This window comes from Neolamprologus brichardi, chromosome 7, assembly GCF_056152115.1.
Source record: "Neolamprologus brichardi isolate AB-2024 chromosome 7, ASM5615211v1, whole genome shotgun sequence".
Taxonomy (NCBI): Eukaryota; Metazoa; Chordata; class Actinopteri; order Cichliformes; family Cichlidae; genus Neolamprologus; species Neolamprologus brichardi.
In genome coordinates this window covers 30957114-30981160 of record NC_142110.1, presented here as the reverse complement: position 1 = coordinate 30981160, position 24047 = coordinate 30957114, and the positions used below count along the sequence as shown (strand labels likewise).

The 24047-nt window shown below is 39.4% G+C and overlaps 1 protein-coding gene across 4 annotated transcripts; it reads left to right on the top strand.

Moving 5' to 3' along the window:
- Nucleotides 1-5101: 5101 nt before the first annotated feature.
- On the top strand, nt 5102-23394 carry spina (spindlin a). Of its 4 annotated transcripts, XM_006782103.2 has the most exons (9): nt 5102-5267; nt 7472-7605; nt 10373-10476; nt 13512-13607; nt 15992-16040; nt 16150-16285; nt 16927-17044; nt 17153-17386; nt 18859-23394. In XM_006782103.2, the coding sequence occupies exons 4-9, from the start codon at nt 13568-13570 to the stop codon at nt 19056-19058; spliced, it is 777 nt and encodes a 258-aa protein (XP_006782166.1). In that variant the 5' UTR covers nt 5102-5267; nt 7472-7605; nt 10373-10476; nt 13512-13567; the 3' UTR covers nt 19059-23394. The 4 variants fall into 4 exon arrangements, with proteins under 4 accessions (XP_006782166.1, XP_006782164.1, XP_006782165.1 ...); XM_006782101.2 differs by lacking the exon at nt 7472-7605; XM_006782102.3 differs by lacking the exons at nt 5102-5267; nt 7472-7605 and adding an exon at nt 5278-5571.
- Nucleotides 23395-24047: the final 653 nt, after the last annotated feature.

Genomic DNA, 24047 nt, shown 5'->3' with positions numbered 1-24047 from the left:
GACAGTGGAACAATGTCAGTCTTAGTTTTACTGGATCTCAGTGCAGCATTTGATACAGTTGACCACAACATATTACTCAAACGACTGGAGAACTGGGCAGGTCTTTCAGGAACTGTACTAAACTGGTTCAAAACATACTTAGAAAACAGGAAATACTTTGTATCAATAGGTAACTTCACATCTGAGCAGACAAGTATCACGTGTGGAGTTCCCCAAGGTTTCATCTTGGGACCTCTTCTGTTTAACATTTACATGCTCCCACTGGCACAGATTATAAAGAACAACAAAATAAACTATCACAGCTATGCAGATGACACACAAATATATATCACAATGTCACCAGGAGACCGAGGCTTTGTACAGGCTCTTGGTAAATGCATTGAGGAAATTAATGACTGGTTGTGCCACAATTTTCTCCAGCTAAACAAAAACAAAACTGAGGTAATAGTCTTTGGTGTCAAAGAAAAACAATTACAGGTCACCAGAGAACTTCAATCTATACACCTAAAAACCACAAACCAGGCGAGAAATTTGGGTGTAGTGATGGACGCAGACCTAAACTTAGAAAAACACATTAAGACAATAACAAAATCAGCTTACTATCACCTCAAGAATATTTCAAGGATAAAAGATCTGATGTCTCATCAGGACCTGGAAAAACTAGTCCATGCATTCATCTTTAGCAGGCTTGATTACTGTAACAGCATCTTTACAGGTCTACCTAAAAAATCAGTCAGACAACTACAGCTCATTCAGAACTCTGCTGCTCGAGTCCTCACTAAGACCAAAAAAGTGGACCACATCAGTCCAGCTCTGAGGTCTTTACACCGGCTGCCTGTCCGTCAGAGGATAGACTTTAAAGTTCTGATGCTGGTCTATAAAGCTCTGAATGGTTTAGGACCAAAATACATCAGTGACCTCCTGACCCAGTATGAACCTTCCAGATCCCTCAGGTCATCTGGATCCGGTTTTTTATCAGTTCCCAGAGTCAGAACCAGACACGGAGAAGCTGCATTCAGCTTTTATGCTCCTTATATCTGGAACAAACTCCCAGAAAGCCTCAGATCAGCTGAAACACTCAGTTTATTTAAATCCAGGTTGAAGACTCACTTATTCTCAGCTGCATTTAAATAAAGCACCAAATCCGCACTTAAGCTTAAATTTCAAAACTTACATTTTAACTACTGATTTTATCTACTGTTCTGATTTTATCTGTTTTGATTTTTGATTTTATATACTGTTTTGTTTGTTGTTTGTTTGTTTGTTTGTTTGTTAGTTAGTTAGTTAGCTTGTTTTAATCAATTTTAAATCATTGTTTTTGTTTCTAATATATCTGTAAAGCACTTTGAATCACCTTGTTGTTGAATTACAATACAAATAAACTTGCCTTGCCTTGCCTAAACACCCATCAATCCATCCATCCATGGGCTGGAGCTTATCCCAGCAAAAATGTCACAGGGCAAAAACTGTTTCATAATTTGGATTGTTTAAAGTGTTCAGTATTTCTCTTGATTGCATGAAGTCGTCACTTGTAATGGTTAAAGAAAATCCACGTTATAATTTAAGATGAAAGTTAGTAATTCCCAGTAAGTGTATATTTGTGCTGGACTAATATGCACTCACAGGCTGTTCACACAGGAACACAGACGAGACAAAATATGAAGGTAACCTTGACTGATTGATGAATGAGGGGAAGAGAAGAAAGAAGCCAGCAGCATAAAGAGACCACAGACCTTGGATGAAACCTTTCTGGTGGAACGGCTGCAAAGAAACCACTACAATCCTTTTAACACAGCCGAACTAAACAGAGCTGAGATGGTTTGGCATGCAGACGTGGGAACTCCTTCCAAGCTGCTGGAGGAGCTCCAGTGGTGCAAAGCCGCTATCAAAGCAAAGAGGGGGCGACTGTGAAGAATCAGGAGAATCTTAAATATGAAACCCAGTTTGTTTTCCATTTTCTGTTGTTCGGTACAAACATTTGTTATCCCACTGACTTCAGCTCTGTACTGCACTGTGGAAAAAAGAGTCAAAATAAAGTGATGAATGAGTAGATGGGCTTGAACTTGTGACAAGTTCTTGATCCTGCTGTGACAGCAGGATCTTGAAATCATTTTAACTGTGCGATAGCAAGCTGTAATTATAAGTGGTTATCTCTGTTTTCTATATGATTTTATTTGGTAGCTGCCACATATCATGAGTACATGTGATATTTTTTCATAAAGCCCATTAGCCATTTGTAATTTTTGATGGTAATCAGCATAGATGGTGACACCAGCTAGAAAATATTATTTTTTGAAGACAAAGTCAACTAGAATTCTTACTTGTTCGACTGTTCGATGTCTGAAATGACTCTTTATACCAGTGGTGTCAAACATAAGGTACAGGGGCCACAATCAGCTTGGAAAAGACTTAAATCTGGCCCTTTGGACAGTTTTAAAAAAATGTGACGGAAAGAAGGCATACATTTTGTACTCTCAACTGTATTTTCATAAGTTTTACACTACTAACAAAACACTTTCATGGCCATTCATACAACACCAAGGTAATCATGTAACAGATAACAATTAAATGCCAGAGGTTCCTTTTTTTATTTCTCACTACAGAAATGTGACTTTTTTTTTAACAGTGGGCCCATATTTAAAAGGAATTTTCATTTTCTTTGAATTAACTCTTTTAAATGTATTATTAAATTAGAAAGAGTGTCAGAGAGACTGATTAGTGTCATTTACTACACCAGCATTTCTTTATCGTGTAGAAGAAGAAGCACATTGTTGAACTTGTACTTATCACAGGGATTAAATGTGAAGTTAAACTTTGCTACACTGACAGAAACAGGAGATTCACTGGCTCAGCCCACTCAAAGCAGGTTGCATGTGGCCTACAATGTAAAATAAGTTTCACATCCCTGCTTTATACTGTATATAAATGATGACATACATACTGTATTTCATTTTCTGTTGCTTAGGGGTGTAGTAGTAGAGGTAGTACTTTTGTTTAATCTCCTAGCACTTCTTACCAAATCTCTCCTTTGGCTCTAAGAAGCATCCTGTCCACAGCTTTGACTGCACACTGCCTTTTTAAAATGCTTTTCTGATGGTTTGATCTCTTGCTAATCCAGTGCACATGTTAAAGTGTCCTCAGGTGACCAGCAGGCCACCCTAAATTGCCTCGATTGGATTGGAAGCGTGTGCCACTGAGCTGGACCTCTCCACTATGTGCTGTTGGAGCTTTTTGGAGCATTTTAATGGCATGATCAAATTCTGTGTGGTACAGACTGTCTGGGGCTCCAGTTTTGGAAAGGGAAACTTCAGTATTTTATTAGTCTGTTACTCATTAACACTCATTAACAGATCTGTGTTTAGGCTTTGCACTGCTACACAAACCTCTCATCCAATTACAGTCACTTCTGGCTCCAAACAACTAACATGGTGGAGTCAGTGGGTGCCAGCAGCTGTCAAATTCAGGCTTGTGAAACAGGTTGCTGTGAGTTAGTGGTGTGGGAGATCTCTTATCTGAGCGCATGCTGGATTCAATATTAGCTGCCTTAATGTGGACCAAATTGTCCATGACGGTGTACAAGACATAGTTTTTGGATTGCACACTGGTGAATTTGACACCCTGTCATTCCATATCATTAAAAAAAACCTCACATTTTTACCTTTCACACTTCAGTGGTCAGTGAGTTTATTACAGCTGCAGGACTGTCAGCAGACATTAAAATGGACTTTTTAAATTAACCCATCAAAATGAGCACAACAAACTCCACTAACTGACAGACACAGACACAGCAACACAGGCCAGACAGGAAGGGCAGAACAAGCCAGTTTATTGGTCTGTCTGTCCGTTTGTCCTTCCTGCTTGTCCCTGTTTCTGGCTGTCTCTGTCTGTCTCCTCCACTGTCGCATTCAACAGAAGGACGGATCACTATTAGGCAGGGAAAAACAGCGTAATGCGCCAGTCGGTGTACTTGAATTTCCTCTCGGTTGCACTATTTGGCAAAAAGAGTGAGGGGCGGGGAGAGAGAGTGAGAAGAGTGAAGGCGGCAGCAATACCGCCGGAAGTGTGGCTCTGGAGTACAATAAAGGCTTTATTCTCGCCTGTATGACTATTAAGTTAAATTAAATAAATTGATAGGAAATTTGATTTTTTTTTGACATATGAAAATTAAGAAAAAAAAACCTTTGTGAAATAAATATAGAAGGACTATAAGTAACAGCTTCTACTTCTCCTTTCTTTAAATGCTTTTGATATGATTTGAATTTTCTGGTGTTGTAATAATCTTTTGTATGATTCAAGTTCAATATGTGAGTGTCTTTCCTATGCAACCTCAGAAAATAAAGAATATCATGTGTATGTCTTGCAAAGTTAACTATAACTTTTATCTATAAATTTACCTTTTCTTTTTCTCAGACTATTTTTTTCCTTAGAAAATTGACGTTTTTTCACCATAAAGTTGCAATTTCTTCCTTGCACATTTTCCTGTTTTTCCCCTTAAACTTTGTCATGAATTTACTTAGTTTTTTTTTTTCTCAAGTTACCAATTTCGTTCATAAATTTGGCAGATTTCTTTTCTTATGACTTTTCCTGTTTAATTCTTGTAAATGTGGCAGCTGTTTTCTTGCAAATTTGCTTGCTTTTCCTTATACATTTGTCTGTGTTTTGTGGTAAACGTTTTTTTTAATTAATGTACCATTCTTCTTCTAATAAGTTTGCAGATTACTTGTAAATGTCCCCTTTTTTGTAATGAATTTGACACTTTTCCACATTCATATTCCGACATTTTCTCCCTAGTGTGTCAATTTCTTTTACTTCTCTTATAAATTGGCCCTTTCTCATAAATGTGGCTGTTTTTTTCCTGCAAATGTGCTTGTTTTTCTTATACATGACCCAAACACAATTCATGAAAATTTGTTTTTTTCTACTAACTTTTCCAGCTTGGTCTCTACTTGTCCAGCCCCTAATTTATAGCTATTTATTTATTTTTAATTCCTCCAGTGGCACCAATAACTTCGTCACAAAACAGCTGGTTGTTCGTTCGTGTGGTTAAAGTTTTGCGCGTCTTTCTTTTGGGCGCTTTTATTATGGAAGGCTTGACCGGAAACATGGCGCCTGGCCGCCTTTAGCTTATCTCTTCGTGGTGAGATGGCCGTGGAGTCTCAGAGGTTCCTGTGAAGTCGAAACGGGCTCTGTGGACAGACAGCAGGAGGCGAGAGAAAGTCCCTCGTTCACGGTCCTCTTCGGCCTCCGTGTTTTAAATAATATCAACGGTAAGACGGAAACAAACATGCACGTGTCTGCTAGCTAGCTAGCTAGTTAGCGCGCAGGTAAACAGAAACAAAAACACCGTGAGCGCTCGTTTTGTTGGTTACGTTCTCCCGCCGAGGGGGAGGGGCGGGGGGAGCAGCAGCGGCAGACTGGGTTAGGTCCGTCTGCCGCCGCTGCTGTTGCCTTTCTGTCTGGGACACTGCTGCCTTTTCCGCAGAAATGCCTTTCCCGGACGCCCCCTTGTCTTCCGCAACTCTGAGGCCCCTATCCGCCCCTTTACCCTCTCATCTGGAGCTGTAAATAATAGTGAGTATAAAAGAAACCGAGCAACATGGCTGACGCTGGCCCTGCAGAACCTGCTTGGTCGTTTTGTCAGTGCAGATGATGACTGTATGATGATTATTGTGTACATATTTTTTCTAACTGAGCAGGTTAGCTCGATGCTCATCAGACTCCCTTGCAGAGAATAAAGGAAGAGGTGTGGGGGCTCGTGCTGCTGCTGCCATGCTGCAGATTAAAAACAGTGTTTGTAAGTCAGCCTCTGGGTTTGCTGCATTGTCTCAGTCAAATGCAGCCAATAAAGTAATTGGTTTTGCATGTTACTGGAAGCGGATTTAAATCCTCCAGCCTGATGGTAGCTACGCCCCCTGTGCCAACTTGTAACCAAATCAAAGCAAAGGTCACCTGGAGGCTGGTCCCCCAGGTGACGCTGCAGCTTACCTGCTGTTGCTTCCCTCACGGAACAGAAAATCAGTAAGGTTTGGGAGTGAATGTGTATTTTTCTCTTTGTCTTTTTGTTTTCTTAGCACCCCAGTGAATGTTAAATATTTGATTTTCCAGTCCTGCTTTTTTGTGTAACCTGAAGGTGACACCGACTATACCTAACACCACCTTTTAGTTTCTCTATTTCTATTTTAATTTTAGCCTACCTGTGTCTCTCTCCTGTTGTTTAGCTGCTCTGATGTATTTTTGCACTAGTAAGCCAGTCACTGCACCTCCTCCTCCCTCTTCTTTTTCTATTTTATGTCAGGGTCCAGACCTCCAGTGCTGAAAAATGAAGCAAAAAAAACAACAACACTGCAGTTCCTCTAATGGCCATTAGAGGCTCCAACAGTTGTTAAAGCTGTTAAAATGGCCAACTTTACAGTTTACAAATTTTCTTGAAGCCAGTAGTGTCGTGGTTACTTTGTGCACTTAGCAAGTGAAAGGTTGCTAAGCTCAAAGCTAATATGCTTTAAGGTTGTTACAGTCACCTGTTTCAGCATCCACCTGTCTGTCAAAGAGGCCATGCCCCTAACTTTAAACCTCAGCAAAATCACAACAGGTGACTTATATAAATGTTATGTAGACTGTATAGTTGCCATGCAGGTGGAAAATATCCATAAAGACCAAAACTGTTTTATCAGGTTGCAAACATTTTAACATGATGGTCTATGAGGACTGACTCTGTTGTAACCAGCCTCTAGTGGGCATTAGAGGAACTGCAGTTTTTGACACTTCCATGTTACATCATTGTTATCATTGTTATCATGGCCAATGATGTCCCATTGTCCATGGTACATCATTGTCAGTGATGCCTGTAGTCTATAACACAAGCTGCCAGAGGTCAGTGATGATCATACAGTCGCCCTTCTGGTGTTTATTAATGAAAGAAAACCATTTAAAAAAACATGAAGAAAATGAATAAATTATATAAGGTCAACATAATAAGAATCTAAATGAGTGGCTATGCCGTCAAAGACACCAGAACACCAAACCTGCCAGAAACCTTTTTGAGCTCATTGTTACACTGTTTAAAAGCACATGTTAGGGAAACTCTAGATTTATTTTACTTTCTGAATCACGACCCTGAAGAACAGTTTGGGCAGCGCTGGGACTTGATGTAATCCAGATGTTTTGGGAGGTGAAAGAACCCCAGAATTCCTCCATAGATTTTTCTAGTCTGGGTTTCCTTACGGTACCCCTACAGAGTGTGTGAGTACTCGTATTACTGTTGTTGTGGAGACGGATTTGTTCACGCAGTCACATTGCGGGGATGTGCAGCTCTTTCCAGTCCCCGTGAGCTCAGGTGTTAAATCTTTAAGGCTCACACTTGGTTACAGGTTAAGCTCGGGAATGTTGTCAGCCCTGATGGGGTAATTCTCCAGGAAATGAATGCAAGTGAGCTATTAGTTGGACCGAATGACGCTGATTCGTTGCTGTCCAGTTTTCCTCTTCCCCTCAGGACGGCAGATGACTAATCCTGTGTTGCTCCAGGCAACGAGAGGAAAATCACCACCAGCTGCAGCCAAGCACTGCAGAGTGTCTCTGGTCTTTCTGGTGGGTTAGTCTCCTCTGCAGGTGAGCGGGAGCGTGTTTGAACATCTGCTCTGCTGATAAAACCATCAGAAAACCTGTTTTTCTTTCCTCGCTAGTTCTGCTGCCCAGCACCAAACCGTTTGCTCTTTTATTGTGAAACGTGTGCTGATGGATCAACCCAACGAGTGAGCAATCAGTAGTGAAGGAAACATACAGCCTCTGAGGCCGGTTTCACAAAGATGGAGCTTGATTATGGTTGATTTAAAACAAATAGATTACCTTCATACTGAAAGAACCCATCCAACTGCTTACCCCAGTAGAAAATGTTGGTTAGAAGAAGAGGAAGTTCACAGGGAACGCTTAAAACGATTAAAAATGGTGCTGAGGTTATGTGGTGGGGGGTTTATTTTTTGTTTCTGTGGATAGATCGTGAACAGGATGTCAGCAGTCAGATTCGGCCAGTTTAGTAGTAAATTATGTCATTAATTTTTGCTAAAGTGGGCTTTTATAGAGATTCACAATGGCTCATTCTTCTGCAGAAGTATACAGCGTGGAAACGTTGGGCAATGTTAAATAAAATGTAGTATAAAATCAGACTGCTGTTTTTAAACAAAGTCAACATCTGGCTTGTTAGCTTGTTAGCTCGTTAGCTCTCACGCGTCTGTTATTTCACTGATGGCCTCAAAATTATTTGAAATTTCAAGGAAATTTGCGATAATGATGTAAATAGGTAAAAACAAATACTGAACAATATTTTTGTGTGATTGCAGCTTGCAGGCCGCAGCGTTACTGTGTTATAGCAGTGATGAAGCATAAGTCAAAGAACAGTCAAGAACAGAAGTTGCCTAAGTCGCGTTTTCAATGGAAACTTTAAGTAAAAGTATAGTAAAACTGCTTAATACTTAGAGAATAATAATAATTCAGGTAGTGTAACCTTCACATAATGAAACTGAAAAATATTTTGTACCTGGGATGTTTCCTGTTAACCAGTTACTTAAAACCCTCCTTTTCTACCATGCAACTGCATCAGTAATTTGGTGCAGCAAGCGAGTGCTCCTTTGTTTATTATTAGTCATTTGTTTATGCTAATAACATAAATGTTATTAGCATTTATTTGTGGAGGCTGAGATGCTGCTCTCGCTCTCACGGATGTCTGAAGTTTCGTTTTATGTTTAAGGGAACATAAACTCATACCACCTTTATATTATATGACTTTTTTGTAATCACATTAAAATTTCTAGCAGTATTATTGTAGACTGCATCATGTGTCGCAGCCCTAATTAGCAGTCACTTCAATTGCTCGCCTCAAAGCAGGGAAAAGTTCATGTCACAACCAGTTATTTTGCAGTTCAACCACCAGGCCTGAAGTAGATTCGAAAAATCGTTGTGTCAAGATCGATGAAGAAGCGAGGGATGGACAGACGTACAGAGATTTCCCACGTTGTTGGGAAGATGGCAGTGGAGTTCAGTCGGGGCAAGTCTTGAAGGTGTAGTTTTGAAGTCTTGAGCACAGCAGACAGTGAGTAGTTAGGGGGTCAGATGTGATACGTAACAACCCGCATACAGATAAATTATACACTGCAGGCCTTCCTCCCAGGCTCCACTGATTAATAATTGAAGTCTCATGTTCAGGACATGAAACCTGCTCTCTCTTTTCCAACGTGAGATACAAGGTGCAGCGTGGCCTGTTGCCAGTTAGGAAAAAATATGTAATATTCAAGGAAAAGCTTTTGTAGTGCATGTATAGAGGTAGGTCTTTAATTCTAATTACTGATTTGACCAGTTCCCGCCTGATGGTGGATAAGTGAGCGCTTGTGTTGTCCGTTTTCAGATCAGGATATTGACTAAAGATTTCACGATCTTTCGTCATCTTCAAGTGTTTGACAGTCAGGCGGCGTGCCGTGTCTAATTTAGGCATGCCTGTGAGCAAGGCGGTTAACCACCGACTGGTTGTTCTTGCAGAAACTGAGTTTGTGTGTTGGTTCAAGCTCCCGTCTGATGAATAAAACAAAGTTAAGAGGGTCTGATAAATATTGCAGCCTGCGATCAGAGTTCAGGGCCGATGCTCAGTTTGGATGGCAGCTTCATCTCTCTGTCCCTTAAACCTGTTCTGAATATCCTGTCCCTCACCTGGAATTTGCTATAAATCAATAAAATCTGAGGGAACAGGTGTGCTTTGAAGATGGCTGTCAAATGGAAGACTTCTAGTAACTACCAAATTTACAAAACTTTGACTGGTGGATTTTAATTACGTGTTTAAGTGAAATTGTCACAGTTTATCACAGAAAATTAGTTTGAAGTACCGACTTACTATAATCATGTAAGTCAAGATCCATTGACATGCTTCTTTTTATTTAATATTTTGGGGTTTTGTGGCTGTTTATTTTTCTTTGAAGGCGGTATTGAAATTGTTCGTGGGTCGGCTCTGGCTCTTGGGTGTGTCCCGATGCTTTTGCCTGAATGTAATCTTCCATATTTTGTCTAGATTTCACTTTTTAAGGTTTTTCTACTTTGTTATTTGTTTTTATTCGCGATATTCTGCAGTCATGCAGATGTTGTCGGGTCTGTTGTGGTAAACTGAGAGCCGAGCCCGAAGGCAACGCCATCAATTTACTGGTCGATCTGTCAGACCTTTACAGAGAGAGAATTTAAATATGAAGATGTTATTGTGATGTGATCACAGCATGGAACTTCATTATGACACATGTCTTATAGTGTAACATTAAAAACATTTAGGGTTATTTTCTGAGTTAATGCGAGAAAGCCATCGGTGCTGAATAATTGTTTAATGAAATGATTTCTGTCACAGGTTTGAATCTGGTTTTGCTGAAGAGGGTTGAGGAAAACGAGCTCCAGGTCCTGGAAAGCAACCTGCTGAACCGCTCATCAACTGTGCTGAATACTGCAGACCGGGTAACCACTGCACAGCCTCATTGACCGCCTCAGTTTTTCTCTACTTTTAGATAAAATTGGTATAATTTTAAAGCCATTATGTGATGATAATTATAACACTAATTGTTTGTTGGGTCTTTGTGGATTGATGATGCACATTCAGTCGTGTGTGACAGAAAGTTTCCACAGGACCAATGTTCCCTCTAAGCTGCACGCGTGCGCAATTGCGCACTGCTGGCACGGTCTCTGCGCACAGAAAATCTGCGTTGCGCACAAAAAAATCTAACCTGAATTAAAATTAAAACTTTAACAATTCTGTTTTGCAGTGGTAGTCAGTAAGTGACTGGCTGCTCCCGTATGGGATTAGAACGATGCCACCTTATTCCATAGTCCAGCCAATAATGCGATTCACATTCGTATATACGCAGCTAATCAACGTCGCTGACAGGCTATGACAGCGTCCATATGTGCTGACACCGGTGTTTTAGTGAGCAAAGCGGCTGATGAGGAGTGAAGCCATGTTAATGACAACGTGTACAACCATTGGAGATGTGAGCAGGACAGAGGGAACAAATGACGGAAAAAGTGTGGACTTTATACCAGTTTTTAAATTGTGTTGATAGGCCACGTAAAACCAGAGTTATGATAAAAATATATGCAATGTTTGGTTTCCTTGCTGAATACTGTCGTTGTTTATATTTACTGCAGGAAGAAACGGTAAAAAACGGTGTTTTATAAGAAAAAAGCCTCGAAAGCCTGAGAGCAAAAACAAACTCCACCCCCCTCTCCCTTTCCTATTCGGCCAAAAAAGTACCATGTCGACCAATCAAAAAATGATATGGCAACATGGCATCTAGTTGTTAAGAAACGGGAGGAAGTTTTAGGAGTGACGGCGGTGCTTTGAGATGTGAGAGATTTGAGACTTTTAGCGCAAATCTCGTGTAGTTAGTGTGTAGTGTAGTCAATAGTTTTATTGTGTGTGTCAGAACAATGAGGCGACTGCTGAATGTTACAGGTGTTACAGGAGTGATACATCTCCTGTTGTCAGGCCTGCAGGTATCAGGCTGTTGTTCTCCTTCATCTCATAGTGGACAGAAATTATTTTTTGGAGTGGCACAAATCATTTGTGTGGCATCAAATTTGATGCAGAACAGCTGATTGTTCTGTAAATAGTTTGAAATGTTTGTTTAAAAACGCCTTGGCTGCATTTTTAGGTAAACAGCTGCAAAAACTTGTTTTTTGTTGTTTGCCAAACTGAGTTACTTTTCTGAAGAAGTAACTATATAATTAATTGCCCAGCATTGGTCATTATATACTGTATTATGCAGACAGGACTCTCTCCCAGACCACAGACTCATAATACAAGTCAGAGCTTGAGAAAAAAAGAAAAAGAAAAAAAAAGTAAGTTGTGTTTTCAAAATTGGAGTTCAAGTTATTTTTACTTCCAATAGTGTTAACATCCTACACAGGTCAATGACTAGATTTTTTTTTTTTAAATTTTCATTGTAAGTGGGCTAAAGCAGTTAATTAAAAGTAGTCTAACATAAATGTAAATGCTGTAATTTGATTATTTTAATAAACCATGTAACTTGGATGGATTAGATGCCGGCGTGACCACAGTGCACACGTCTGAAGTCGCTCACAGTGATCCAAGGGACTGCTCAGGGAGTTTGTGTGTTCGCTCAGACACATGAAAAATTAGAGGGAACATTGCTCAGGACTCTCTGCAGCTCTGTGAAAAACTAAGTGCGTCCTGTGATTCAGAGGCTTGTAGACTCACCTTTAGCAGGAGTAACCTGAAGTAATGTTTGACTATCAGTCCCTCATGTTCTTGTGGAGGAATTTTGACCCACACTTCTTATGATGTTGCTTCAGTTTATTGATGTTTGCAGGCATTTGTTGTTTCACAGCTCTCTGAAGGTCCCACCACAGCATTTCAGTCAGGTTGAGGTCTGGACTTTAACTGGGCCATTGCATCACTTCGATTCTTTTTCAGCCATTTTATTGTTGATTTGTTCCTGTGCACACTTCAGTGCTCCAGACCAGAAAACTCACAAAATATCCAGTTTTGGACCATTCTGTTTTTGATTAACAACACCTGGCTGCTACTTACCCTCCTAATTCCTATGCAAGCACTTAGGGTGAATTTAGTTTTTCACAGGACTGTAAAACTGGCTGACATCCAGCAAAGACAACAAGTTAATCTTACGGTATTTAACAGAAATGAGTGGGTTTTTTTTTTTGTCATTTCTGACATTTGACAGAAAAATCTCTCTTAATCCTAAGGAGATGAAACCCCAATTTAATAAAGCTTGTCACCAATCATATTGGTGATTTGAAGTTTCTATTTAGTAGAAAGTGGGATGTTATTTCATAGATTTGGACCACACTCATCCTCAGCTTCACATGTAAGAATACTTTAGTTGTGTCCCATCATCTTTCTGATTCTTACATCTGGGATCTGGTTGCATAATTGTGTGCTTATTAAACATTTTGTCTTCCGTGAACAATACAAATGAAAACAGTCACGGTATCAAGGTGCCGAGCCTCTAGGTGTAAGTGTGTGCACCATAGATAAAGAGCTTAAGGAGGAAAGAAAAGACTGAGGCTGTGTGCGAGTGGGTGTGTGATTGGATGAAGTGTATAGTGATTTGAGCTGAAGGAAAAAGTGCATTATAAAAATGTCACTTCACCTCTTCCTCCCAGTGTACATAATATTTGATACCAACATGTTCTATGTATGTAAAGATATGTGCATGTATTATACAGGCAATAGTAGTTAGCACAGCCTGATCAAGGAGTATTATATTTAGTATTAAAATGTTTAAGCAGTTAAATGGGGTCAGAGTCGTTGAGTTCCCCTCCTGCATCTGGTCTTTGTGCCCCACCAAGCTCTACTTGTGTTGGACCTGTTTGAATGGAAAATTCCCAAAACAAAAAGGCTCTGACATCATTTTTTGTTGATCATGTACAAACATTTTCCACCACTAGATGTCAGTAAAGTTGCAGATAATAACTTTTTTTTTTATTCTTTTTTTTTTTTTTGTCCTTGGCAGGTTTGAGCTGTAGCTTTGTGGCCGGGCAGCCTGGCTGCCCCCCTGCCTCCAGATGAATGAAGAACACTCCGGGACACAGAGACACAGCTGATACAGGTCAGGACGCCCTCACTGCCCCGTCACACACTGCTGCACAGAAATAGTGTTTGTTTTCTGTTGCATTTCCAGTCAAGTCCAGTGTGTTAGAAATGAATGCAGATAGTTGACCAGTCTTAATCATACCTCGTAAGACCTGTCATTCAAATCCAAAGATGGTTGTAGTGGTGACTTAGAGATACTGACAACTGCAAGCAGCAGTGATGAGTAGAAATTCCTGTTGTACTTTTAATGAAGTCAGCCTGAGTGGTGCATGCATAGCTGCTGCACTGTGGTGCAAAGTCTCTGTGGGCCACACAGCCACAAAGAAATTGACAGTCATGCAGAAGTGCATGAACTCACTGTGAAATGATGGAGTTCATGAAACTTTGACACAAGTTGATCCTAGCAGCCTTAGAGACTCACAGAAACTATAACACGCCTCTTTGGGTTAGGCGTGTTTGGATCTCAGAGGGTTCATTCATTTAAAATCTCACTGAAACTTGCTGCAAAGAGAGAGTCCAACATAACCAAGTGTTTACTTTTGAAGCCCTAAGCTTTGGTCACTGTGTTTAAATGTCTCAGTGTTCACAAATTAAAGGCTAATGTAGCCACTGAAGAACACAGGCTGAGCCTAAATATTCAGTTTGGACTGTATATGAGACTCAAATTAGAGCAGGTGAATTGGTGAATATTTTAAATGAATTATAAACTTCATCCGTCTTTCCAGTTTCTTAACTATTTATCTGTCTTGAGGTTGGGGGGGAGGATCAAAACTTACACAGGGCAGACGGCAGAGTAGTAGGCTGACAGTCACAGTGCTAACAGAGAGAGGTTGACAACCACACACTGTCAAATCCACTGCAATGGCCAGTCTAGAATTGCTCAGTGATATAAGATGCATCATTTTGGATTGTGGGAGGAAGACGAAGTACCTACAAAGAATCTGTGAAGAAACGACCCTGGTCGCAAGCTTTGACGTCACAACACTGTACCGGCCTGATTTTATCATCATATCACAGTTTGAAACAGCAGTGTTGAAGGGTTAGCAAAGACTTTACCATGTAAAAGCAGTTTAGGAATCTAGCCTACTTAAATTAGGGAACAAAAGTGGAGCGATATCAGCTGAACATGAGTAATCATCACATTTTCTTCTTTAGGCTACGTCCACACATACACGGGTATTTTTGAAAATGCAGATTTTTATATGTAAATGCCATTTTGGGTCACTGAAAACAGAAATTTTTTAAAACTCCTGCCAGGCTGGAGATTTTCAAACACTGTTTTTGTGTTTACGTGTGGACGAGGAATACGAGATTCAGTCACACAATGTCAAAGGTGTGCGCCGTTTTTCACGTCACAGCGTGCGCGTAATTGTTTACATGAGATGAATTTCTTCAATGGCGGACATAAACAAAATACTGTTGCTGTTAATCTTACTATCTGCAGTTTCACACGCTTACATATACACGCGCAGTTACTGCCCCTCCAGTTAGAAAGACAGAGGCGTCAGAGTGAACTTCAGACGTGGCTTCTACATTCAACACAGACGCTCTCACAACCCAAATCCTGATGTTGGTTTTGAATAAATTAAATTAAAAAATAAAATAAAATCTGTGTATGCTGTATGCATTTTGCTCTTTCCTAAGTTGTGAGTCCACACAACACTCAAAATACTGTCTTTAGTTATTAATATTTGAAATGATGAAGGCACTTGAAAAGTAACACCTAATTAGCTGCCTTTCCAGAAAAACAAAAACTACTTCGTTAGTACTTAAGGTTTTGTGAGGGTACAAAACCCTGTTTACTCTTTCCCTCCCAGGCTTCTAGACTTCTGATTGGCCAACATTTTGTGTTTACATGTGGATGGAGATATTTTTTCAAAACTGCACATGTGGATGGGATTTTTAAAAAAAAAAAACGAAAACAGAAAATCTCAGTTTTCAAAAAATTTTTTAAAAAAATACACCTTTACAGATAGATATGTCTTTTGTTTTGTTGGTTTGCCCTCGTCTGGCTATAAATGCAGTATTTGGAGGTGCAGTTCTAATCGAATGTGATTTTTTTTTTTTTGTTGTTTTTTTTGTCCAGTTTTAAAAGCATTAGAGCAGAAACACCAGTTTTCTTTCAGAGGAGGTTGATGAATGCTCAGAGCTGGTAATAACTGTGGCTTCCCGACTCTACATCAGAAGATGTGCTGTTTGTTACAAAGTGATGCAGCAGTATGTGAGTCAGTGCCTGGGCGTTTTTCCACCTTAATTCAAATGTCTCTAATAAAGGCGAGCAGTAACAGGAAATATCCAGGACTTGCAGTAAATAGGCTGGAACACATAAAACCATCACCATTTTATATGAGCAGGAAGCTGCCGTTTGGTAAATGATCTGTATTGTGCGTTTCTCCTCAGGGCATGCAGGTGTTTCTGCCAATATGATGAAGAAAAAGAACCCGCACAAGTGAGTAAAGACGTGCTGCGGCTCATTCATTTTTATCCGGCCTGAATATTTGCTCTCGTGTGCAACTTTTTAAGGGCAGAGAGCATTGATTGTATTGTTTTGCATAAAGGAAGCATAAGAGCAGCCTCGGCCCGCCTACCAAAGTCCTGTCGCAGCCTCGACGCAACATCGTTGGCTGCCGGATCCAACACGTCTGGAAGGAAGGAGGAGGACATGTGATCTGGAAAGGAACTGTACTCGACCAGGTAACCAGAGGTTTCTATAAACTGTCCAATCATATGTCACTTCATTCTGTCTGTATACACCTGAGCTCACTTTCTTCTGTGTTAAAGATATAAAAGAACAATGTGACCACTCTGATACCACCAATTTTGAAGCTTCAGTGTTAATGTTTTGGCAACACACCCTATAGAGAGGTGTATTTCAGTGACTTGAATTACTTAAGACAGGGGTGGACAACTCCAGACCTCAAGGGCCAGTGTCCTGCAGGTTTTAGATCTCACCGTGGGTCAGTGTACCTGAATCAAATGATTAGTTCATTACCAGGCCTCTGGAGAACTTCAAGACATGCTGAGGAGGTAATTTAGCCATTTGAATCAGCTGAGGATTAAGGGCACATCTAAAACCTGCAGGACATGGACCCTTGAGGCCTGGAGTTGCCTATACCTGACTTAAGGTAAAGCTCAACAGAGTGGCAAAGCATTTCCTAACTTACATAATTAATTAGTAAACTATTTAAAAAACTGCAGTTTTAAGCACTTGGCCTTTATTTTTCTGTTGTTGTCATATTATTATTATTATTAAATATTATTATGATGTTACTGTTGCATTAATTTATGAGGTTGTGTGGACACAAGCACAAAAATTGGGTATTTGTGTCCCACAGGTGCCTGTGAACCCGTCTCTCTATCTGATAAAGTATGATGGATTTGACTGTGTTTATGGTTTGGAGCTTCATAAAGACGAGAGGGTTCAGGGACTGGAAGTGCTCCCCGACAGACTTGGTAAGGCTGAACGTAATTTAAACCCTTTTATTTTTCTTCTTCGTCTAAAGGACACAGCAGACATGTAAACAAGTAACATGAGTCATGATTTCATTTTGACCCCATCAGCCAAGTCCCGTCTGACAGACGTCAACCTGGCCGACGCCATGATAGGTAAAGCGGTGGAGCACATGTTTGAGACGGAAGAGGGTCCGAAGGAGGAGTGGAGGGGTATGGTGCTGGCCCGGGCTCCCATCATGACCAGCTGGTTCTACATCACCTATGAGAAAGACCCTGTCCTGTACATGTACCAGCTGCTGGATGACTACAAAGAAGGAGACCTGCGCATCATGCCCGACTCTAGTGAGTGAAATTCATTTTTAAAGAGACTCTGCCGAGCATTTGGATCATATTTGCATATGTTGTCCACATTAAAGGCCATTTTCTGTTTAAATAAAATGAAAGTTGATGTGCTTTCTATGTGGTAAGGATTGTATTCTAAATGAACTATTCTATATTTTCCAATATTTCTGATTTTAATTTCGTCTAAAAGTTGTGCTGCACAGTCTCACCTCCATACATTATATATACATTGGTTAGCTGCAGTTGTTGGGCAGCAATTGGCTTTTGGGAGAAATTGTCCATCCCCATTCATGCTGTTCTTATTAAAGTAATCTTGAAGGATTACTTGTGTAAAGGGTCAGATTTACCCCTAACAGTAACCTAACCAAGCACAGTACTGTGCAGAAGTCTTGCTTCAACCCTAATTTATTTATTTATTTTAACTACATGGCTTTTAAGGAGGCAGACTTTCTTTTGATTTTTGAAAAAGTGGTTTTCAGCAGTAATTCTTCATCATGAGGCTTTTTGGAAATCTTTCAGGTTTTCTTTTGACATTGGATACTTTTTCAAATATTTGAAAAGGACTATAGATACGAAATAAACAGTAACTGAACATCATGTCCTTGAGAAATGGGAGGAATAAAATCCAGCAAAGACCTGACACATGATGTTAGAGATATATCTGGAGCTTCAGGTGTTTCATCTATTGTTCACTGAAGCATCATCAGAATTGATTTAAGTGGAAGGATGGCTGTCAAGAAGCCATTCTTACTGCAGGGAAACGGGGAGACACATTACACAACAACTGAACTGAAAATCAGTTGCAGCAGCTCTGACGGAGTGATGAATCTAAATTTGAAATATTTTGGTTCAACTTATTGTCAGTGTGTACAGAGGAGGTTGGGAGTGGTACAACAGTGAGCCATGTAAAGCATGGTGGAGCCTCTGTCATGGTTTGTAACTGGACATCACGGAATCATGAATCCAGAAAAATACCATTAGATTTTGAATCACCATGCAATACCATCTGAAAAGCAATGACCCCAAATACACTGCCAATGCAGTAAAAGGATTGGCACATGGATAGAGAAACACACAAAGGAACATAATGAGTCACTATCAGGCCTTCCATAGAGCCCGGCCTAAACCTGACCCAAAGAGTAAGTGAGAATAAAAAGCCCATAGAAATGAAACTATACAGCAGATGGAGAAAAAGTAAAACTAAGTGCAAAAATAAATGTCCAAATAGACTTCATGTCCACCCCTATTAGCGGGAGTTTGTAGGTCTTTAAAGTGGAACAGTAATTTCTGTCTCAGTGTTAGGACCGATTTAAAACGATAACCTGTGAGTTATGGGTGCAGCCTCAACATTGCAAAATGGGCTAAAACCTTAAAATGCAAACATGTTGGTGAATCTGTAACATTTTTACCTATTTAAGAAAACAAACAAACACACACATCTGTTTTAGCACCTGTCTCACTTTCTCCTGCAGATGACAGCGTCCCAACAGAGAGGGAGCCAGGCGAGGTGGTGGACAGCCTGGTGGGTAAACAGGTCGAGTACGCCAAAGAGGACGGCGGCAAACGAACAGGCATGGTCATCCACCAGGTAGAGGCCAAGCCGTCCGTCTACTTCATCAAGTTTGATGATGACTTCCTCATTTATGTGTATGACCTAGTCAAAACTTCGTAAGACTCTGTGGATTTCCTGAAGCCCACCCAAACCCAGTGAGATGGAAAGAAAATGCAGCACACGTCAAGACATCTGAAGCATTTAACCCGGACTTGTTCTTCGGACCATCAAAGATGAAAATAAAGACTGAAAAGAAGATTTTTCACAGCGGGAAATTAGAATAAAGGCTGTTTTTGCGAGTCAACTTGTTTCTCTGCAGGAAGGTTTAAAATGGAAAAAATACCTCCTTTAAACCCTTAAAATAATAGGAAAAAGTTACCTTTAATAGGTCTAAAAGCTTTTGAAGCCCTGTGTTACATTTCTGGAAAAAAAGAAAGTTATGTAAAAGATCAATTTTAGATTAGAAAATAATGCAACATGGATTAGATTCAAGAAGAGGCTTCCTTTTTCTTTTCTTTTCTTTTTTTTTTTGTACTAAACAGCGATCTTGTGAATAGATCAATAGTAGCCATCTCTTTTTTGCTTGAGCATTTAAAGATTCTTCTGGAAAGATTTCTGTGTCATGTTTTCTACTGAAGCTCACCTGGCCACAGAAAAACAAGCAGACTCCCAGTGAAGAAATGTAGCCTGAAGCCGGTTGTTGGAAGGGACTTGACTAGAAATCAACAAATCAAACAGACTAGAAGATGATGATGATTATGATGAAGATGATAAAGAAGAAGAAGGATTCTTGGACTGGAACGTTTCTAGTCACGATGAAGGAGGAGTTGGTGTTTGGACTCAGACGCCACATCTCAGTGTTGACGATAACTTCTCCATCTGCCTAGCATTACCATGTATGGAAGCTCATTTCTGCCATGATTAAAAAAAATTCATGCTAAAGGCAGTATTACAATATTTCTAAGTAAAAATTTTGACGCCCTAAATCCGAATAATCAGATTGTTTTGAAGGGTAGCTACATGCGCTGTTTAGTATACGCGTCACTGAATCATGAATTCATACATTCGCATTTCTGTGTGAATATGCAGAATTTGTAGTTCAGGCTCTATTGGCCAGTAACAAAGGTAAACAGAGCAAAGCAAGTGAGGAATGTCTGACAGTGATTTAACTTTTAAAAAAAAAAATTTATATACAGATAAAACATGACAGCCAGAAATGCTGGTTGTTCCCAGGGGTTAATTTAGCAAATACGTCCACAAACATCCAATCATTTTCACAATTTTACAAGTTTAGTTAGTTTAGTTGTTCAAAGAAAATGATAGGAAAAAAAAATCTGAATCTTGACTATTTTTTAGATTCATTTCCGACATCAGTTTTATTTAATATTACAAACTTTTACAAACAAAGCCAAAAGTATTCACTTATTATGTTGATGTTGAACTAAGTAAACAGTATTTCATTTTAAGATTAAATAATACTTTGACTTGCTAGCTAATATTTAAACTAATGATATACAGTCCTTGCTCAGTGAGATAAAATCTTTGCCTTTAAAATTGGGTCATGTTTCATAAGTCTGACTAAGCAAGGCTTTTATTGTTGGTTTGTTTTTGTTGTATTTAAATGGTCATTTTTTTTCTTGGTACAAATGGGCTTCCATACAACAGAACTCCATAAGACAGGAAGTGAAACAAACTGGTTCCATTTTGACAGTTTAATGTCAAAGCTGGACTTTGTAAAGCCCTGGAAACTGTTGGCGCCTTCATCCTAGCCGGGTGGTTTGGTGACATCTCTCTGAAAATGACCTTTGGAAATATCCTAAACGCCAATTTGTGGCCCATCTGATTGGATGAAGGAAAAACTACATTTTTTGTTTGGCTCTTGTACAGAGAAAACCAAGCTTATTTTTATCACATTGTGTGCTACTCACACAGACCCCATGTTAAAAAAAAAAGCTAATCTAAAATCTCCAGCAGTTCCAAACTGCGATTTAAAAAAAAGAAAAAAGTTTTTTGTTTTTGTTCCTTTTTTGCTTTCGTCTTTGCCAAAATTCCCCCTTCTTGTCGTGAAGTTGTTTGATGTTAAAGATGATTGCTTTTTGTTTTGTTTTTTTCTCGTGATTTCACTAAAGCCTTTGGATTTACTCTCGTGTTGTCTTTTCTAAGTCGTCAAAAAAAAAAAAGAAGGAAAAATGGGGCAGAGAAAATGAAACTGAACCATGGCCAAAGCCCTTTCTGTCCTTTTGGAGTTTGTTTAAAAAACAACAACAACAAAAAAAACTTGTCATGGATAGCGGGCAAACACCTGGCTGTGTCACTATTCATGGAAAAACAGACTTTGAGAGCAGAAAGCCTGACTTAATGCTCCTTAAACCTGAAAGGTTGGAGGCATGAAGAATGCTTCCTGGACACTTTGTATTGTGTGTTGGACTTTTGAAGTCACCAGAACGCACGAGGACAGAAAGACTTGCTGTAGCGCTACAGTCATGTTTCCAACCTTGAAACCATTGGTGAGACCTGAAACTTTTGTCAAGAGCGCTGGGAGCCTAAATCCGGTTCACTTCCATGTTTGGCTTGATAACATTATAACTGAAAATATCCCAGTTTGTATTTACACACAAACCAAAAGATCACAGACTCCTCGTGGGCAGATCGGATCTTCTCCTGGACGTCTTGGAAAGAGCTTCTGTGGGTGCTCACGAGGTGATCCGGTCTGCTTCACAGCATGTATGCAGTAAGAGAGGACACAGTTGGTCGTGTTTAGTATATAAAGAGATTAACAGCCAGTGAAGGTTTGAATTTGTTTTGTCACAGATGTACTTTTTATTTTATTTGGATTTACTCCAGACTGAAGGTTTTCTAAAAACTACTGTTTATTGTACTTATTTGAACTTAAGTTAAAGGGAACCTATTCTGTTTATTGCTACTGGAGTCACTTTGTGTGATTCAGAATTATAAAATAATCCCTAAAAAGCAAGCAAACATCATTTATACTGCAGATTTCCCTCCACGAGGAAGCCCGATGTGCTGGTTCTTGCCAAACCTCTGTACAGGCTGTGAATTTTAGCATGGGAAAAGAAAAAACGAGCAACAATAGCATAGTAAAAAATTATGAAACTCATAAGTTAATTCCATAACATACAGATTCAATAAAATAATTGAAAGCTTAAAATAAAACATAATCATAATCAACTCTGCTTATCTGAAACTAACAGTTTTAGCTCCTCCCTTTTTGTTCTGAATTGCCCCTCTCCCTATACAGGTGGTTGGAGCTTCTGTTGTCAGATGACCATATTAGGGATATCCACTCTCTCTGACTTCATGCAGAGCCAAGAGTAGAAAAAAAACTGAGTTTAAAGCAGTCTGAAGTTTAAACTTTTGCCTCAGATTTATAAACAATAATGGTTTTGATAAGAAGTGCCACAATATAACACTACTGATAATGATCATAATCAGTATTTAAAAATAGCATTTTTATTGCATCACAAATACACATATGATATTATCTTAAACAATCCAGGCTGACTGTAACGGTTTGCAGTTTATTTACTACTGCAGAAACAGCTCAACTGCTGTTGCCGTTCATGTTTCTGTTGCCATGGCAACTGCTCACTAATTGGGAGAGAGTCACTTCCCACACACACAGACACACACGAAAACCTCCCAAAATCAGACCGAGTCACTCCAGAGTCAAATCCTGAGGTGGTTTCTCAGGATTTGACCTTCTGCCAGCTGCTCCGTGAGCATCTGTGCGTCTGATCGAGTCTGTGCAGTTTGGTGCTGAATTGTAGGTGTACACCTGTGATGAAAAATAAGGAAAAACATAATAGGTTCCCTTCAAAATACTTGAGTCTGTTCTGAGTCAGTGTTTTGTCATTTGTCTACATTTGTGGGATAAACGGGGATCTCCTACAGGCTGCTGTCAAAGCCGGTGAACTCCAAACACGAGGGCAGCTAGCTGACTTGATTGCACTGTTCAGGCTCTTTGTGACGGTGGAAATATGCTTGGATGCTTTGGCTGAATCGATGTACAGAGCAGTTTTTCTTTGTGAAGCCTTCAGTGTGTGTACTTCCTGTAATGTAGTTAGTTGCAAAGGCAGATTAAAGCTCTTATTATTATAACCGCTCTTTAAAAAAAGAAAAAAGAAGAAGACAGACCCTCTGTGAGGTCTGTAAGTCTCTGCACTTGTGTATCTGTTCTGTTTTTCATTGAAAAAGAAGTATGATTGTGATCATCTCAGCCGGCACTATTTTAATCAGTTAACTAAATAACACGTCGTTGCTAAGACTCGACTCCCAGCCAGGTTACGTTGGTTCATTTTTGCTCTTATTATGATACCAGATTATTGTGGTTAATGTTGGAATGACATGGGCCTTCTATCATCCTTTTGCCTTGTATTGTTTGTTTTTGTATGTTTAAAAAAAATGTATGTTAATAATTTTTATTGTTAATGGAAAACCTGACACGGTGTGTGTCGTCTTCTTTCTACCATCGTTCATTTTCCGGTGATTTAGAGCTTAGACTGAGCAATGAAGGTGTAGTGCTCACATGCTCCCATGTGATTTAATTATAGTTCAAACAAAGGCAGAGCACTGTTTACCTGGAGAGCCACATCACCATTTCATATATTTTTAAATGATTTTATTTTATATTTTTCACTCTGAAACATCAAATAGTCTGGCTCTTCAGATTGAACACAGAATGGTTCGTGAAGCTTGGTAAGTCACAAGAGATGTTATAGTTTTCTTCTCAGTTTCTGATTTTAGATCAGTTTAGTTTTTTTGTTTGAAAGCTTTAAGTGGTTGTTTTAGTTTTCTGAAACTGAACGGTTTGTATTACAGTCTAGTCCAACTTAACTGAATGCAACCATCTGGTACAATTATAGCTATTCTGAACTATGCCATTTATGAAAACTATGCAGCCCCTTCAGCAACTGAAGAATTTGAAAGTAAATTAAAACAAAATATAATTTTACATTAAATAAAAAAGTTTTAAACTTAATTAAAATAAAACATGTCTTAAATTAAAATAAGTAAACTGTCATCTTTATTGCTGCCAAAAAAAGTTAAACACATTTGGACAGTGAAGGAATGTCAGGATTCTTGCTCAGA

Excerpts from the sequence above, each read along its gene's own strand:
- spina (XM_006782101.2), top strand. The coding sequence starts at position 13,568 with ATGAAGAACACTCCGGGACACAGAGACACAGCTGATACAG. Across the intron at positions 16,041-16,149 it reads AAGAAAAAGAACCCGCACAA|GAAGCATAAGAGCAGCCTCG; the intron begins GTGAGTAAAGAC and ends TTTTGCATAAAG. Across the intron at positions 17,045-17,152 it reads AGTGCTCCCCGACAGACTTG|CCAAGTCCCGTCTGACAGAC; the intron begins GTAAGGCTGAAC and ends TGACCCCATCAG.